This window comes from Chiloscyllium plagiosum, chromosome 38, assembly GCF_004010195.1.
Source record: "Chiloscyllium plagiosum isolate BGI_BamShark_2017 chromosome 38, ASM401019v2, whole genome shotgun sequence".
NCBI lineage: Eukaryota > Metazoa > Chordata > Chondrichthyes > Orectolobiformes > Hemiscylliidae > Chiloscyllium > Chiloscyllium plagiosum.
Genome location: NC_057747.1, coordinates 6,213,730 through 6,231,074, shown reverse-complemented (window position 1 = coordinate 6,231,074; position 17,345 = coordinate 6,213,730). Strand labels below are relative to the sequence as shown.

The 17,345-nt window shown below is 40.5% G+C and overlaps 2 protein-coding genes across 3 annotated transcripts in view; one reads left to right on the top strand and one right to left on the bottom strand.

The window, feature by feature from the left end:
- Window positions 1-2,449, top strand: part of mmrn2a (multimerin 2a) — a 53,211-nt gene extending 50,762 nt beyond the window's left edge. Inside the window, exon 8 of the mRNA XM_043678713.1 lies at window positions 2,028-2,449. Within this exon, the coding sequence (XP_043534648.1) occupies window positions 2,028-2,053 (26 nt within the window). The 3' untranslated portion in view covers window positions 2,054-2,449. The remainder of the gene's footprint in view (window positions 1-2,027) is intronic.
- bmpr1aa (bone morphogenetic protein receptor, type IAa) overlaps window positions 1-17,345 on the bottom strand; it is a 136,524-nt gene that overhangs the window by 3,914 nt on the left and 115,265 nt on the right. For both annotated transcript variants that reach the window (XM_043678714.1, XM_043678716.1), the window contains 5 exons: window positions 14,482-14,620; window positions 9,885-10,077; window positions 5,101-5,398; window positions 2,996-3,171; window positions 772-902 (listed from right to left, as the gene is read on the bottom strand). In XM_043678714.1, the coding sequence (XP_043534649.1) occupies window positions 772-902; window positions 2,996-3,171; window positions 5,101-5,398; window positions 9,885-10,077; window positions 14,482-14,620 (937 nt within the window). The remainder of the gene's footprint in view (window positions 1-771; window positions 903-2,995; window positions 3,172-5,100; window positions 5,399-9,884; window positions 10,078-14,481; window positions 14,621-17,345) is intronic.

The window sequence follows — 17,345 nt, the reverse complement described above, 5'->3', positions numbered from 1 at the left end:
CAGCAACTAACAAGATAGATCTATGCTAGCCTATGGGCAGCCTTGTTGACAATCATCTATTACCTGCTTTAATACTTACTCATAAATTCAGATCTCTATTTACTGTGAGATCTACTGTATATACTCAAGTAATAGTCGATCTCATGTAAAAGTCAACCCCCTATTTTTGACCAAATAATCTGGAATTTTCCATACATTTTGTGTAAAAGTCGACCCTAGTTCTTCATAGATAACAGATCACCATTTATGACTCAGTGTGCCAGCCACTGCATTCTGCTCCGGCTTTCCAGTCTGCCAGTTGTTCTGCTCCGCTCCCAGTCCTCCAGTCTGCTGGCTGTTGTATTCTGCTCCAGGTTTTCAGAATTGCCTTTTTTTTTGCTTTATTCATTTAGAAATCAATTGGGCTTCTGCTAATGATACAGTTTGAATTTTGATAGGCATGAATTTCAGCCCCTCAAAAATAGTATCCATGTAATATTTGACCCCATAAATTTAACCTTAAAAAGTAGTTAAAAAAAGTTGACTATTTTTTGAGTATATATGGTAAGTGTATGATAACTTTGTTTTACTATTGCGCTTCGGCGGGGCAGTGTGGACTTGTTGGGCCGAAGGGCCTGTTTCCACACTATAAGTAATCTAATCTAATCTAATACTATAACTTCAATTCAAAGAACGAGTCATATATATTGGCTGTTAACTGTGCAATTTGCGTCATCAGTCAAAAGGCTTACACTGTCTTTATTGACTACACAAAGAAAGACCAACACTTACCTCATCACTGTTCCACCTATTTGAGACAGTTGGACGGAGACATTTAACACATGTCACTTCCCTCATATCCTCATAGGAAGGGTCATTTGGTACCATGTCATAATATGGCAACTGGTAGTCCTCTACAATACCTGCAGCACAAAAGAAAAAAAAAAGTTAAGATCAGAATTAGAAAATTCCCTGATAACAATGGGTAAAATATGCTAGACACCATAACATTCCAGGTTTGATTGCTGTTCTGTACGGAATTAGTTCATCTGGAACTAGGATAACAGGATGGTGGCACAATTTGCCTCAAAGTTAGCAGAGTATAAAGTCTCGTTTTTGATTGTTATATAGTTGAAAACTGTCATGTAGATGATGGTTATGATGTGGAGGTGCCAGTGTTGGATTGGGGTGGACAAAGTTTAAAATCAGACAACACCAGATTATAGTCCAACAGGTTTGTTTGGAAGAACAAGCTTCTGGAGCACTGCTCCTTCGTCAGTTAGGTAGTGGGGCAGGATAATAGGACCTGTGACGATAGCCTCAACCAGGATCTTGGTTTCATGTCACATTACAGGTGACCCCACCATACTATACGATTTCACACATACACTTTTACACAAGATCACACTCACACAGACACTCACTCTCTCAGACACACACCCTCACAGACATATACTCCATCACACTCATGTACACAATCAAGCATGCACATACTCTCCCTTCTCTAGTGCACACACTCACTCTCTCTGACACACACACACACAAAACTCTGTGGTGAATTTGCAGTTGCAGATTTGTATTTGCATATACATTCTATTTTGTTCAAAAAGCGCACAATCAGTAGGCAGTCACTCCATGTAACATTTATTCAATTCCTACTTTGAAAATAGAACCAGTCTGGCTCAAGTTTGGAAGACAGACAAATCCTAACCTCACACCTTTAATGCATTGTTGGAGCTGAGATGTCACTTCTTTTTATAAAACCTTAAATTATCTCAACAATGTGACCTGGAAGATGTTCTGGGATTTACATATTCATGAAACGAAACCTGCAACGCCATTCTAAGTGATTAATGTCTTAACAGCAATCGTGGTTTGTTCAATACATCGCATCAGTTGTATGATGGTTTGATCTTTTGCTATAAATTCTATGTGCTTCAATCCTGCTCCACTAGCTACTTGATGAAGGAGCAGCGCTCTGAAAGCTTGTACTTTCAAATAGATCTGTTGGACTGTAACCTGGTGTTGTGTGATTTTTAACTATGTAGATGATGGGCTGCAGACAGGATTTTGACAGGATGTGATGTCTTCCACTGTCAAATTGTCTACTGTCATTCACTGTGGAGACTAATTTGAAAAATGGCTAATTGACAGAGGCATCATGGAACAGAGTATCCTTCATATTGAACCACTACAACAGATAGCATCTGAAAAAAACAAGGATTCAAAAGTGGAAAAATTGGAGGAAAAGCATGAAGCAACAACTAAAAAAAACAAGAAAGCCTGTCACAGTAAACTCATGGGAAGGTGCACGCAAAATATAAATTGTACAACATGATTAAAGAAATTACTTATGATCAAGCTGTTCATGAATTTGTCACGTTATTTTAGCGTTTTTATATGAAATACAGGCTAATTGGAGGTTGGCCAAAGTACTTGGACCAACATGAATATTTTCAGGGAAACTTTATATCTGCTATACCATGTTAAGTTTCACCCAAAATATATGACAAACAATATTATTCACAAGGCACAAAATAGGTACAGATGAGACAACCATTTGGAGCACCTTAACTCAGCCATCTGTCTTCATCTGACTATAGCGATGTATAATTATATAAACTGAAGCATTACATTTGTGTACATTTTAAAAATTATATATCAGATAACACATACTACTGCAGATAAATAGAATCTTAAATGACAGTGTACAAACCAGTCATTTAATACCAACTAATTCTAATCTGGAGTCTGAAACATTTTTCAATCTGTACTGTCTCTTGCCAAACAAATAAACTCTGGTTAAACAAAGATAATGTTTATTTGACAACTAGACTTTAAGATCTGAGGGTATAGATCTGCTTCTGCAGCAGCATTGTACAAACATAAACCAGCACTTTATTTGTGAGAAACATCATGGAAGTTTTAGTTACATTTGAAAAATTTGAGTGAAATCAGTCCAAGTCAGTGAAGTGCTATCTGATTATCTCATGTTATTTTGAATGCTGTAATATACCTCCTGTGAGACAGCGACGTGACATCTCCCATATGACAAGGCCAAAGCTGTATATATCTGCCATCAAATACGCCTGGAATTGGTTTTTGTTGAGACTCTCATCCAGCACCTCAGGAGCCATGTATCTCTTGGTGCCCACTCGGGTGTTCAGTGGAATATCAACCTCATTTGTGTCACTGTCAAGATAAGATGAAGAGCAGGAATTAGGAACTAACATTCAAAGTAACGGGAATATTTTGAATTCATAAATAATTTTGAAGTTTGGATAAAGAAACAAATCCCTATTTCTCGACAAGAAATTGATTCATTTAAGTCAGTGGTCATGCCTCATGAGACTGGACTGTGTTAGACAATGTAGACGTGCGATGTCTATGCGTACATAGAAATCCTGCAAAGGAAGCAAATGTAGCTTCCCTTTCATTTGTGCAACCAGCTCATCTGCACAGTGCTCTACAAAAGTAATAAGAGGAAGCAATGGCCAGGTGGTATTGTCACCAGACTATTAATCCAGAGACCCAGGTAATGATTTAGGGTACCTAGGTTCAAATCCTGCATGGCAAATAGTGGAATTTAAATTCAATAAAAATCTGGAATTATGAATTCAATGCTAGATTGTCAGAAAAACCTATCATGTTATTCAGGGGAGGAAATGCTATCCTTATCCAGTCTGGCCTACATGTGACTCCAGAAAAAAAAGCAATATGGTTGACTCTTAACTACCCATGAGGCAAATAGAGATGGGCAATAAATGGTGGCCCAACCAGTGATGTCCACATTCATGAATCGAATAAAAAGAAATAAAATTTACAAGGAGATGACCCTAGCTGAGGACCTGTGACCCCTGTTGCTCTGCCAAACTCCTGTGCAAAATTGCTTGCTGTTATACAATTTCCATGAATTGAAATTGAAACTGAAAAATGAAACTTGGAATAAAGGATTAATCTAGAATGTAACTTTAGGGACTTTAACCAACTAGATAGCAGTTTGCTATCCATTATATAGTTGCTGAATTATCATGGTTGGAATGTAGGATGAAAACAACTACCCTGACTTCCCAAGTTCCTGGAAACATCAAACAAAGGATGGCCTTAAAGGATTCACACATTTTGTCTGAGTAATACGCATCATTAGACGAAATAAACATTTCCTGACTCAAATAAAATTGGGAAAAGAGTATAGGAACTGGAGTCAGCCATTCAGCCCTTGGACCCAGTCCAGCAGTTCTTGTTGCTCTATATCTTAATTCTAGCTTACCATCCAGTTTTCATAACGGTTGGCACATTATCGCAAGAACTACATATTCGTTCAAGAAAGGTCTTTCTGGACATGATCTTCAGATAGCTTGAACGAGGTAACAGTCTATAGGGTATCCTCTGATGTTGCTTATAAAATGATTATTATAGCAACTACGTACACATGAATGGAAATGAAGAAACTCTGACTTAATCCCAGTTCAACCCCAATATAAGGTCTGGTGACTTGACAGCTGACCATCCAATAAATATTGTTGGCCCTATTATTAGACATTTAATATGGATAGTGAAGAACACATAAATGGAAAGCTAAAGATTGATGTAGCCAGTCACGAAGACTTTTAACTCTTCTATGTAAATATTCTTTCAGCATTGTGGGATGGGGGAAACAGAAGAACTTTTACAGAAATTTTAATGCTAAAATAAAAGCTGGACCATTCAGATTCAAGTAATTGCTCGGAAGCTTCATTTACAGAATCAGTACATTGCAGCAAGCATGAATTAAAAATACAGAAGGTATAAACTATAGAATTCAATACAAATACTTCTGTGGGCACACTTTGGTGTATGATTTTCCCAAAAACAACCAGGCTTGGCAAAAATTTCTAGTATGTGAGATAAAACACTGATTGAAAATGAGCAGTTATTTTCACCTGTTAACGTAAGCTAGGTTTATTTGGTAGAACCACATAAAGCAGGGAGGGGCTTGTTACATTCAAACCCCATCAAGGGCTTGATGATATATATTTGTAGTTGAAAAATCTAATGTAGGATGCAAATTTATTCGCAGTAAAAGAGATGGATGAAGTTACAAACACAATTCACAATTAGATTCAGTAGGTTATACAGTACCTGTTGAACTTCACAGTTAGGCCCAAGTCAGCAATGCTACAAGTTCCATTCTTTTTCACCAGAATGTTTTTGCTCTTTAAATCACGATGTGCAATAGCAGGTTTGCCTTGCGTGCCGTAAATTTCAGTGTGGAGGTGACAGAGACCACTAGCAGCAGAGTAGGCCAACTTCAGCAGGGCTTTGGTATCAAGTACAGTACACTTCAGGTAGTCATACAGTGAGCCATTCTCATGATAATCTGTAATCAGATACAACCATGTCGACGAGCCTTTGCCTTCAATGTCTGCAGCAATGAATCCTGAAAAAGATAATATGGAATGAAGTTGAATTTAGCACTTGATATTCCATACAACAGAATTAACTGATATCACCATATTCAAGGCGAAGAGTAAACACAGCTGAAAATGTGATGCTGGAAAAGCACAGCAGGTCAGGCAGCATCCAAGGAGCAGGGGAATTGACGATTCGGGCATGAGCCCTTCTTCAGGAAACGTCATGCCCGAAACATCGATTCTCCTGCTCCTTGGATGCTGCCTGACCGGCTGCGCTTTTCCAGCAATGCATTTTCAGCTTTGATCTCCAGCATCTGCAGTCCTCACTTTCCCCTCGAAGAGTAAACACAACTTACTATGTATTGATATAAAAAAGGAAATGGATGTCTCATTAGAAATGAGGAGAAATAGGCACAGCAAATCACCTGGATGGAACAAAGTTATTTATAATGTTTAAGAAATATTTTGTAACTGTTCATTAATAGGAACATTCAACACATCTCACTTTAACAATGTTACATGTATGATAATAAACATTATGAATAAATACTTTCCTGATGATCAAACTTCATATAAAGTACTCATGACTACAATCTATTACTAAATGAATATTTTGCATCAGTATTTACTGTGGAAAAGGATATGGAAGATCTAGATTGTAGGGAAATAGATGGTGACATCTTGCAAAATGTCCAGATTACAGAGGAGGAAGTGCTGGATGTCTTGAAACGGTTAAAAGTGGATAAATCCCAGGACCTGATCAGGTGTACCCAAGAACTCTGTGGGAAGCTAGAGAAGTGACTGCTGGGCCTCTTGCTGAGATATTTGTATCATTGATAGTCACAGGTGAGGTGCCGGAAGACTGGAGGTTCGCAAACAAGGTGCCACTGTTTAAGAAGGGTGGTAAAGACAAGCCAGGAACTATAGACCGGTGAGCCTGACCTTGGTGATGGGCAAGCTGTTGGAGGGAATCCTGAGGAACAGAATGTTCATGTATTTGAAAAGGCAAGGATTGATTTGGGCTAGTCAACATGAAATCATGTCTCACAAACTTGATTGAGTTTTTTGAAGAAGTAACAAAGAGGATTGATGAGGGCAGAGCAGTAGATGTGATCTATATGGACTTCAGTAAGGCGTTCGACAAGGTTCCCCATGGGAGACTGATTCGCAAGGTTATTTCTCATGGAATACAGGGAGAACTAGCCATTTGGATACAGAACTGGCTCAAAGGTAGAAGACAGAGGGTGATGGTGGAGGGTTGTTCTTAAGGTTGGAGGCCTGTGACCAGTGGAGTGCCACATAAATGATTTGGATGCGAGCGTAAGAAGTACAGTTAATAATTTTGCAGATGACACCAAAATTGGAGGTGCAGTGGACAGTGAAGAGGGTTACCTCAGATTACAACAGGATCTGGACCAGATGGGCCAATGGGCTGAGAAGTAGCAGATGGAGTTTAATTCAGATAAATGTGAGGTGATGTATTTTGGGAAAACAAATTTTAGCAGGACTTATACACTTAATGGTAAGGTCCAAGGGAGTGTTGCTGAACAAAGAAACCTTGGAGTGCAGATTCATAGCTCCTTGAAAGTGGAGTCGCAGATGGATTGGATAGTGAAAAAGGCGTTTGGTATGCTTTCGTTTATTGGTCAGAGTATTGAGTATAGGAGTTGGGAGGTCATGTTGCGGCTGTACAGGACATTGGTCAGGCCATTGTTGGAATATTGCGTGCAATTCTGGTCTCCTTCCTATCGGAAAAATGTTGTGAAACTTGAAAGGGTTCAGAAAAGATTGACAAGGATGTTGCCAGGGTTGGAAGATCTGACCTACAGGGAAAGGCTTAATAGGCTGGGGCTGTTTTCCCTGGAGTGTCGGAGGCTGAGGGGTGACCTTATAGAGGTTTACAAAATTATGAGGGTAAATAGACAAAGTATTTTCCCTGGGATCTGGGGATCCAGAATTAGAGGGCATAGGTTTAGGGTGAGAGGGGAAAGATATAAAGGAGACCTAAGGGGCAACTTTTTCACATAGAGGGTGGTACGTGTATGGAAGGAGCTGCCAGAAGATGTGGTGGAGGCTGGTACAATTGCAACATTTAAGAGGCATTTGGATGGGTATATGAATAGGAAGGGTATGGAGGGATATGGGCCAGGTGCTGGCAGGTGGGACTATTTTGGGTTGGGATATCTGGTCGGCATGGACAGATTGGACCGAAGGGTCTGTTTCCATGCTGTATGTTTCTATGACTCTATGCCCACTTAAGCAACTGTCTCTGCCCCACCTCGAACTCCAGCCCCACTCCAGGTCCTAGCTCCCATCCCTGTCGTGTCTTCACCATTCCCCCAGATCTCCCCCTCACTGAGGACACACCGAGGGAAAATGCAGTACCTCGCATTTATCTGAATTAAACTCCATCTGCCACTTCTCAGCCCATTGGCCCATCTGGTCCAGATCCTGTTGCAACCTGAGGTAACCCGCTTCGCTGTCCACTGCACCTCCAATTTTGGTGTCACCTGCAAATTTACTAACTGCACCTCTTATGCTTGCATCCAAATCATTTATGTAAATGACAAAAAGTAGAGGACCCAGCATCGATCTTTGTGGCATTCCACTGGTTACAGGCCTCCAGTCTGAAAAACAACCCTCCACCACCACCCGCTGTCTTCTACCTTTGAGCACTGACGTCACCAATGGAAGTGATACTCACAAAGTGGGTGGAAGTAGTGTTTATGGCTGTGTTAACAGGGACGGAAGTGACATTACGGGTGGTGAGCAGTATGAGTTAACCCAACCTTCTTCCACAAATGAAATGATGTGCTGAAGCTGACAGATCACAGGACATTAATTTCCTGCATACAATATCAAACCACTTTGGGGCATCAATCTCATGCAATCTCCAGCCCATGCTACTGCCACACATTCACCTCCACTCACCCCACCTTCGGTACCCGTGCCACCTTCCCTCCCTCACAACTCATAGGCTACTATACCAACTTGCCCACCGACACTCACTCGTCTTCCTAGCTTGCAGCAGCGCCATTATCTGTGACATCTTTTCTCTTTGCCCTGCATAGCATGTGCTGCTATCTGCCCCTCTCTCCAAAATCAGGCTCCTGCATTCCTACTATCTCTGTTCTTTGCCTTCCTTTCTTCTCCCCAGTTTCTCCCTCAGCAATCAGTATTTCCAGACAATTTACATTGGTTCAGATGCTTTAACCTCATGACTAATAACAATGGCAGGAGTTTTGAATGAGGAGACTAGGATGGCTCAGAGAATAGTATGTTTACAAAGCATGAAAACCAGGGAATCGTGCATGTCAGGGTTGCTTCTTCCCAGGTTTGGGCGGTGTGGTGTAAAATTCCAAGCAGTGGAATGTGGTGAAACGGTTAAAAATTATGTCCCAATACATGTGTGAATCTAACCGGAATGGAGGTGTTGCTTAGTCCCGTGTGAATCTTATTACACACCTCCCCGTGTGAATCTTCTTATCTGTATGTAACCAGAATGGAATGTGTTTTTTAGCCTTGCTCTGCTGTTCACATGAATGTTTATATCTGGAAAAGAGTATATCAGCTGGAAAAGTCTCCAGTTCGGTGAGTCTGCTCCGGGGTTACGTTTAACCGCCGAGCGTGGGTTGTTGGCAACCGCTCTACGAGAACTGATGGCTCTTGCTCTGCTGTTCACATGAATGTTTATATCTGGAAAAGAGTATATCAGCTGGAAAAGTCTCCAGTTCGGTGAGTCTGCTCCGGGGTTACGTTTAACCGCCGAGCGTGGGTTGTTGGCAACCGCTCTACGAGAACTGACGGCTCCCAGTTCCGGTAACATGTAGAGTGAGTGAGTATAAGCCAGACCCGTTGTGGCGACGCTGCGGGGAATAAAATGCCCATATTCTAGCAGACTCGCCTCTTGGTCGTTTGTTCTGTGTCAGACTACTCTCCTACGAACCTGACCTTGAGAATTTTTTAAAACAGGCGGCAATGCCCATTGTGATTGACTCCTGCTTGAAGAGAGAGAGAGTTTGGAAACCTAATCACAATTTGTTCTGTGGAAGGGAGAATGATCACAATTGATGGAAGCTCTCATTACTGCTCTAAATGCCTTTTATAATAATTATCCAAATTATGGATCCCTGGCTGTTCTGGTAAAGGGATAGAGCAAGCTCTCGATTAAAGCTGTTTAATCCTTGTGCATTGCAGGCCATCTTGCTGTGATCACTAAAAAGTCTGATCTTTCACTTTCCTGATATAGGTGAGAAAGGAACAAAAACAAGTATACAAATGATGTGAGAGTATAACAGGAAACAAAGTGGAAGGAAGGGTGGATTCAGAAAACAAATCAAGTAATTCACATTCATTGCAACTTCTACCTGAGCAACAAATTTCTAAGCCAATTCTTGAGAAAGCATAACAACTGGCGAGAAATACTGGGCACAAATCAAATTTCCTTTCTACCTTTGCAAAAACGTTAACCTGTATCTGAAGTAGACCGATTAGATGATTGGCATAGCTCACCTAGTATACTTTCATGTCTCATAAGCACTGTTTGGTAGATCTCCGTTTCACGGAACCAGCTGGCCTCTTCTGCAGAAGGGAACACCTTAACTGCCACTTTCTCACCACGCCACCTTCCCATCCATACCTCACCATAGCGTCCTTTACCCACTAGTCGAACCATTTGAATCTGTTTTGCAATGGTACGTTGCACCTATGGGGGATGGAACGTGAAAAGAAAATGGAACTTGTTTCTATTGAGAATACACTAGCACAAGAAAAAGAACAAAAATTACTGTTTTGAATAATGATTTACATCCTTTCAACAATAGAAGGACTACACCAGATCCTGGCAAGCAGAAGTAGCACTGGGCTTACAGATTTACATAAATAGATGTGTCAAATCTGAAGAATCAATTGCATATCATACGAACTACATGTCTTTACATATACATTTAAAAAATCAAAATATAAATAACAAGGTTACTAGGCAGGCTCATTTAGGTGCAAGAGAAAAAATGGGGAAAGCGTAGTGTGGTACACATAGGGATTCAGTAATTAGAGGGACAGAATCAAATTAGATACCTTTGTCAGCATAATCGAGAATCTCACATTGCATTTTCCCTTTGTGGTGCAAGGGTAAAGGGTGAGAGATATCTTAAGGTGTATTGAAAGGATACTACAGAGAAAATGGGAATCTGTTGTTGTGAATCACAATGGGAGCAATTAAACATGAGAAGTGATCTAGTTTGGAGAGTACCACAAACTTAAAGCAAAATTAAAGTAGAGGATTTCAAGATTAATAACGTATTAATTAATATTCGAGCCATGTACAAATTAGTACAGGGATAAACAGATTAGAGGGATCAAAATATGGCTGGAGTGGTGAGGGAAAGGGATTCCATTATATGGGGTTGCACTTTAAGGAACTGCACCATTGACAGAGACTTCATGTGAACTGGGCTGGAACCACAGTCCTTGCAGAAAGAATGAACACAATTGTGCAAAGATTTCACACTATTAACAGGTATGGAGAAGGGAAGGAGGTACAAAAGCTGGAGGTGTCAGGTGGAAAAGGAGAATAAGCAATAGTTTGAAAATGAAAGCAAAGGAATAAACATTTTGCTTTAGGTGCTATAAAGGGAAACCTGAAATATGTAAAATAACTAAATCAAGAGAGAAAATGAAGAAAGAAATCAGAGCAAAAGAACAGGTTGGAATGCATCACCTAAGTATTCTTTATAGAAATATGAAATTTAAGGAACAAGTTGAATGAAATGTAGGCATAATTTTAACAAGGAGATTGTAGACGGCAGTCAGCACTGAGACATGACTGAAAGCTGGTCTGGAAATTCAATATATTAGGCAAAAAAAGGAGGACAGACAAGGAAAATGGTAGAGAAGAAGTAGACTTACTGACTACGACTGCTGTTTGTCATTTTTATTAATTACCTAGATGAGGGCGTAGAAGGATGGGTTAGTAAATTTGCAGATGACACTTAGGTCGGTAGAGTTGTGGATACTGCTGAAGGATGTTGCAGGTTACTGAGAGACATCGATAAGCTGCAGAGCTGGACTGAGAGGTATCAAATGGAATTTAATGTGGAGAACTGAGAGATGATTTACTTTGGAAGGTGCAACAGGAGAAAAAAAGTACCTGGCTAATGGTACAATTCTTGATAATGTACATGAGCAGAGAGATCTCGGTGTCCATGTACACAGATCCCTGTAAGTTGCCACCCAGATTGATAGGGTTATTAAGAAGGCATATGGTGTGTTAGCTTTAATTGGTAGAGGGATTGATTTCCGGATCCACGAGGTCATGCTGCAGCTATACAAAACTCTGGTGTGATTGCACTTGAAGTATTGCATAAAGTTCTGGTCACCGCATTATAGGAAGGATGTGGAAGCTTTGGGAAGGGTTCAGAGGAGATTTACTAGGATGTTATCTGCTATGGAGGTAAGGTGTTATGAGAGAAGGCTTAGGGACTTAAGGCTGTTTTCATTAGGGAGAAGGTTGAGAGGTGACTTAATTGAGACATATAAGATAATCAGAGGGTTAGCTGGGGTGGACAGTGAGAGCCCTTTTCCTCGAATGGTGAAGGCTAGCATGAGGGGACATAACTTTAAATTGAAGGGTGATAGATATAGGATAGATGTCAGAGGTAATTTCTTTACACAGAGTAATACGGGTGTGGAACGCACTGCCTGCAACAGTAGTAGACTCGCCAACATTAAGGGCATTTAAATGGTCATTGGATAAACATATGAATGAAAATTGAATAGTATAGGATAGAGAGGCTTCAGATTGGTTTCAGAGGTCGGCAAAACATCGTGGCCTGCACTGCGCTGTAATGTTCTATATTCTATATGAACAGATCATTTAATTCTTATTCAACTTTAAAGTGAAAGAATCCTGGTTAAGCTCTGATAATGCATCTTGAAAACTTCACAAATTGACCATATCAAAGCTTGTTTGCTTCAAAAGTAGAAAGCCCAATATTTGACATCTCTCCTTTGGTCTTGAATTGCTGCTACTTAGAATATGCTTTATTTCTCACACCATTGTTTTTTCAAATTTTAGTCTAATTAATAATCACCAGATAACACCAAAGCTGCAGCACATGCTAACCTGCCTCAAGAGTGACACAAAAATGTCCAAACATTTTACACAGCAGTCAAGTATATATTAGTTTGAATAATTTTTGGTGGAAGTTATACTCATTATACATAACAGTAACAGTTGCCTTTCACAATATTGCATAATTACTGGCACCAAAGCACTGTAGAAAATGTTTCAGTGGAGCCGATCTTTTAAGAGAATTCCAATATGGTTTAAGAGCAGACCCAATACCTTAGCAGCATGCCAATTTGGTTTAATAGTGCATTATAGTGCTCTAACAGTGCACAGATTTACTCTAATAGGGGCTACCATGGTCTGATATATTTAAGATTAAGGGTTGGAAGCACAAGATTTCTCATCTTCAGATTGCTGCTTTAATGACATTCCAGTGACAAAAAGATTGTTTGGTGAAGTTAAAATGATTTTAAAGATCTAATTTGTTTCTAATCAAAATTTTCACATATTGTCCTGTTAGGCAATGAATACTAATATGAATAATACCCAACTTCTCAATGAATTCTAAGCCCACATTTTCCTTTGTTGGTTTTTCACTTGGTCCTTTAGAAATTGGTCTATTAATTTTACTTAATGCCATTTCATATTAACAGATGCAAACTCAAAGACTATCCAGATAATTGTCACATTGGCTTGTGAAACATGGTATTTAAATGTGAATTCTTTCTTACTCAGGGAAACATTCAAACACTGCTGAGGTGGTTACAAAACTGATCCAAAACTGAATGAGTTATGGGAAGAAAATCTGAAGCAACTTGTACTTTTCCCAGCTTGGGAAAAAAAAAATCAAAGTAGATTAGGAAAATTAAGGTTAGTTGCAAAAACAAAGCAAGGTAAGGACCATCGGTTCAAATTAGAAAAAGGTTGATTTAGATTCGATATTGGAACCTTTTCTTCCCATACAATGTGATGAATGAATGGAATGTACTTTTAGATATAGTAGGGAGACAAAATCTTTTTAATCATTTAAGAACTAATTTCTGGTTTGATGAAATAAAGATAGTCTCCCTCATCCATAATTACGTCATAAAAATGACTAATATGTAACCATTATAGAGCCTATAGCAATCTGTTGAGATTTTCATGGTCAGTGAGAAACTTGGTTTGCTTTCTGCAGTTGAAGGTCTCAATGTTAACAAACTAACTACAGAAATTATTGATACCTACTTACAGCTTGACAATTGAACGGAAGTATCAAATCTCTCAAATTTTGGAAATTTGTTTGCTGTTCTTTCAGATACTTGTGAAAACAAGGGATGTGCAGACTAGGTGGACTAGCTATGCGAAATGCTGGGATAGGAGAGGGGGTTGAGTCTAATGGGACGCTTTTCAGAGGGTCGTAATGGATTCATTGGGCCAGATAGCCTATTTCCACAGGCATGAATTCTGCGATTTGACAGTTGGATTCTCTCTTCAGGGGAAAAAAAACCTTCAGATAAGGGGAATGACTATCTGCCATGCCCTGGGTAGTAGGTTGATTTCCGATTTCAGCTGAGGTGAGGAACACAGCAGGGAGGGACAATTAGCTAAAAACTGAAAGCAAGAACTTTTCCAACTAGAGAACAAGGAGGCTAAAAAGAGTGAGGCAACTCTAATATAAATTCTAATTACAGAATGAGGAACTTTAGTTGTGTGGATAGATTGAAAAATTGGGGGCAGATAAGAATTGGGTGATTGTGTAAAGAGAAAAACATTGCAGGACTATACAGAATAGGTGGGAGAAGTGGACTTAGTAAGTTTTTCATGGAGGGAATTGCTTCAGGCACTGTAACCATTTAATGTTTCTATGGAACAATAAAATTGATGGAGATCAAGAATGAAAACCTTGCTTCTAGAAGTGGTAGAATATATAGATAGAAAAGCTGAATGGTCAGCTCAGCTTTTCCTGGGTGTCTCTATTTTGAGTAAGCTTCTTATTGAAAGAAGCAACCCAGTTTGTGATTGTGCAAGAATGTGTAATTCTGTAATTGGTGTTCTTACCAAAAGAGGGAGCCCAGATCCACTACCTGAGCTCTGGGACTGGTCAATCAAGTCTTTCAGAGACTCCCCTGGTGGAATGAAAGCTACATCCTGCTCAAGGTCCCGGTTGTAGCGACGTCTGTCTGCCTGCCCTTTGTACCTAAATAAAAAGTTGGTACTCATCATCCTTTGCTATCAATTCAGTGTAATAACTGCTTACAAATAAACATCATTTTCAACAACAAAGGAAACAGCAAACAAAAAAACTGAAAGAACTATGGATGTTGGAAATCAAAAGCAAAAACAGCAATTATTGGAAAACTCAGCAGGTCTGGCAGCATCTGTGGAGAGATATCAGAGTTAATATCAGAGTCGAGTGACCCTTGTTAGAACTGATGACAGCTAGGAAAAAAATTGATATTTCTTCCCTCCCACAACAGAGAAGGTCCTCCTTGTCCTTATCTACCATCCCACCAGCATCTACAGCCATTGGATCATTAGTCACCACTTCCACCACCTCCAGCGGAATATCACTAGACCACTATTCCTCTCCCTTGTCAGCCTTCTGCAGGGACTATTCCTTCCGGGATACTCTGGTCCACTCCCTTGCAAACAAGGGTGGTGTAGCACCTGTCTGTTACTTCCTCCTTCCTCACCATCCAAGGCCCCAAATACACATTCCAGGTGAAGCAACGCTTTACCTGCACTTCACTTAGTCTAGTCTACTGTAGGTACTGTTCACAAGGTGGTCTTTTCTACACAAGGGAAATGAAGTGCAGACTGGGTGATTGCTTTGTAGAATCCCTACATCTGTCCACAAAAAAAAGCTTCCAGTTGCTTGAAACTTCATGCCACCCTGTTCCCTGGCTAACATAAAGTCATAGAAATGTACAGCACGGAAACAGACCCTTTGGTCCAACTCGTCCATGCCGACCAGATATCCCAGCCCAAATCCCTCTAAACCCTTCCTATTCATACACCCACCCAGACGCCTTTTAAATAATGCAAAATTTCTAGCCTCCACCACTTCCACTGGCAGCTCATTCTATACATGCACCACCCTCTGTGCAAAAAAGTTGCCCCTTTGTTCCCTTTGATATCATTCACCTCTCACCCTAAACCTATGCTCTCTAGTTCTCGATTCCCCCACCCCAGGGTAATGACTTTGTCTATTTATCCTATCCATGATTTTATAAACCTTTATGAGGTCACCAGTCAGCCTTTGACACTCCAGGGAAAACAGGCCCAGCCTATTGAGCCTCTCCCTATAGTTCAAATCCTCCAACCCTGGCAACATCCACGTAAATCTTTTCTGAACCCTTTCAAGTTTCACAACATCCTTCCGATAGGAAGGAGATCAGATTGCAAGCAATATTCCAAAAGTGGCCTAACCAACGTCCTGTACAGCCACAACATGACCTCCCAACAATGCTTTGACCAATAAAGGAAAGCATACCAAACACCTTCTTCAATATTCTATCTACCTGTGACTCTACTTCCAAGGAGCTATGAACCTGCACTCTAAGGTCTCTTTGTTCAGCAACATTCCAGAGGACCTTACCGTTAAGCGTTTATGTCCAGCTAAGATTTGCTTTCCCAAAACCTAGCACCTGGCATTTATCTAAATTAAACTCCATCTGCCACTTCTCAGCCCATTCGCCCATCTGATCAAGAACCCGTTGTAATCTGAGGTAACCTTCTTTGCTGTCCACTACACCTCCAATTTTGGTGTCATCTGCAAACTTAATAACTATACCTCCTATGTTCATATCCAAATCATTTATATAAATGATGAGAAGTAGTGTACCCAGCACCGGTCCTTGTGGCACTCCACTGGTCACAGGCTTCCAGTCTGAAAAACAACCCTCCACCATCACCCTCTGTCTTCTACCTTCGAGCCAGTTCTGTAACCAAATAGCTCGTTGTAGAGTCATAGAGATGTACAGCATGGAAACAGACCCTTCGGTCCAACTCATCCACGTCAACCAGATATCTTAAACCAATCCAGTCCCACCTGCCAGTACCCAGCCCATATCCCTCCAAACTCTTTCTATTCATATCCCATTCAAATGCCTTTTAAATGTTGCAATTGTACCAGCCTCTACCACTTCCTCTGGCAGCTCATTCGATGCATGTACCACCCTCTACGTGAAAAAGTTGCCCCTTAGGTCTCTTTTATATCTTTCCCCTCTCACCCTAAACCTATGCCCTCTACTTCTGGACTCCCTGATCGCAGGGAAAAGACTTTGTCTATTTACCCTACCCATTCCCCTCAATTTTGTAAACCTTTGTAAGGTCACCCCTCAGCCTCCGACACTCCAAAGAAAACAGCCCCAGCCTATTCAGCCTCTCCCTATAGCTCAAATTCTCCAACCCTGGCAATATCCTTGTAAGTCTTTACTGAACCCTTTCAAGTTTCACAACATCTTTCCGATAGGAAGGAGACCAGAATTGCACGCAATATTCCAACAGTGGCCTTACCAATGTCCTGTACAACCGCAACATGACCTCCCAACCCCTGTACTCAATACTCTGACCAATAAAGGAAAGCATACCAAATGCCTTCTTCACTATCCTATCTACCTCTGACTCCACTTTTAAGGAGCTATGAACCTGCACTCCAAGGTCTCTTTGCTCAGCAACACTCCCTAGGATCTTACCATTAAGTGTATAAGTCCTGCTAAGATTTGCTTTCCCAAAATGCAGCACCTTGCATTTATCTGAATTAAACTCCATTTGCCACTTCTCTGCCCATTGACCCATCTGAAGTAACCCTCTTAACTGTCCACTACACCTCCAATTTTGGTGTCATCTGCAAACTTACTAACTGTACCTCTTCTTAGGCGCACATCCAAATCATTTACTTCAATGACAGAAGGTAGTGG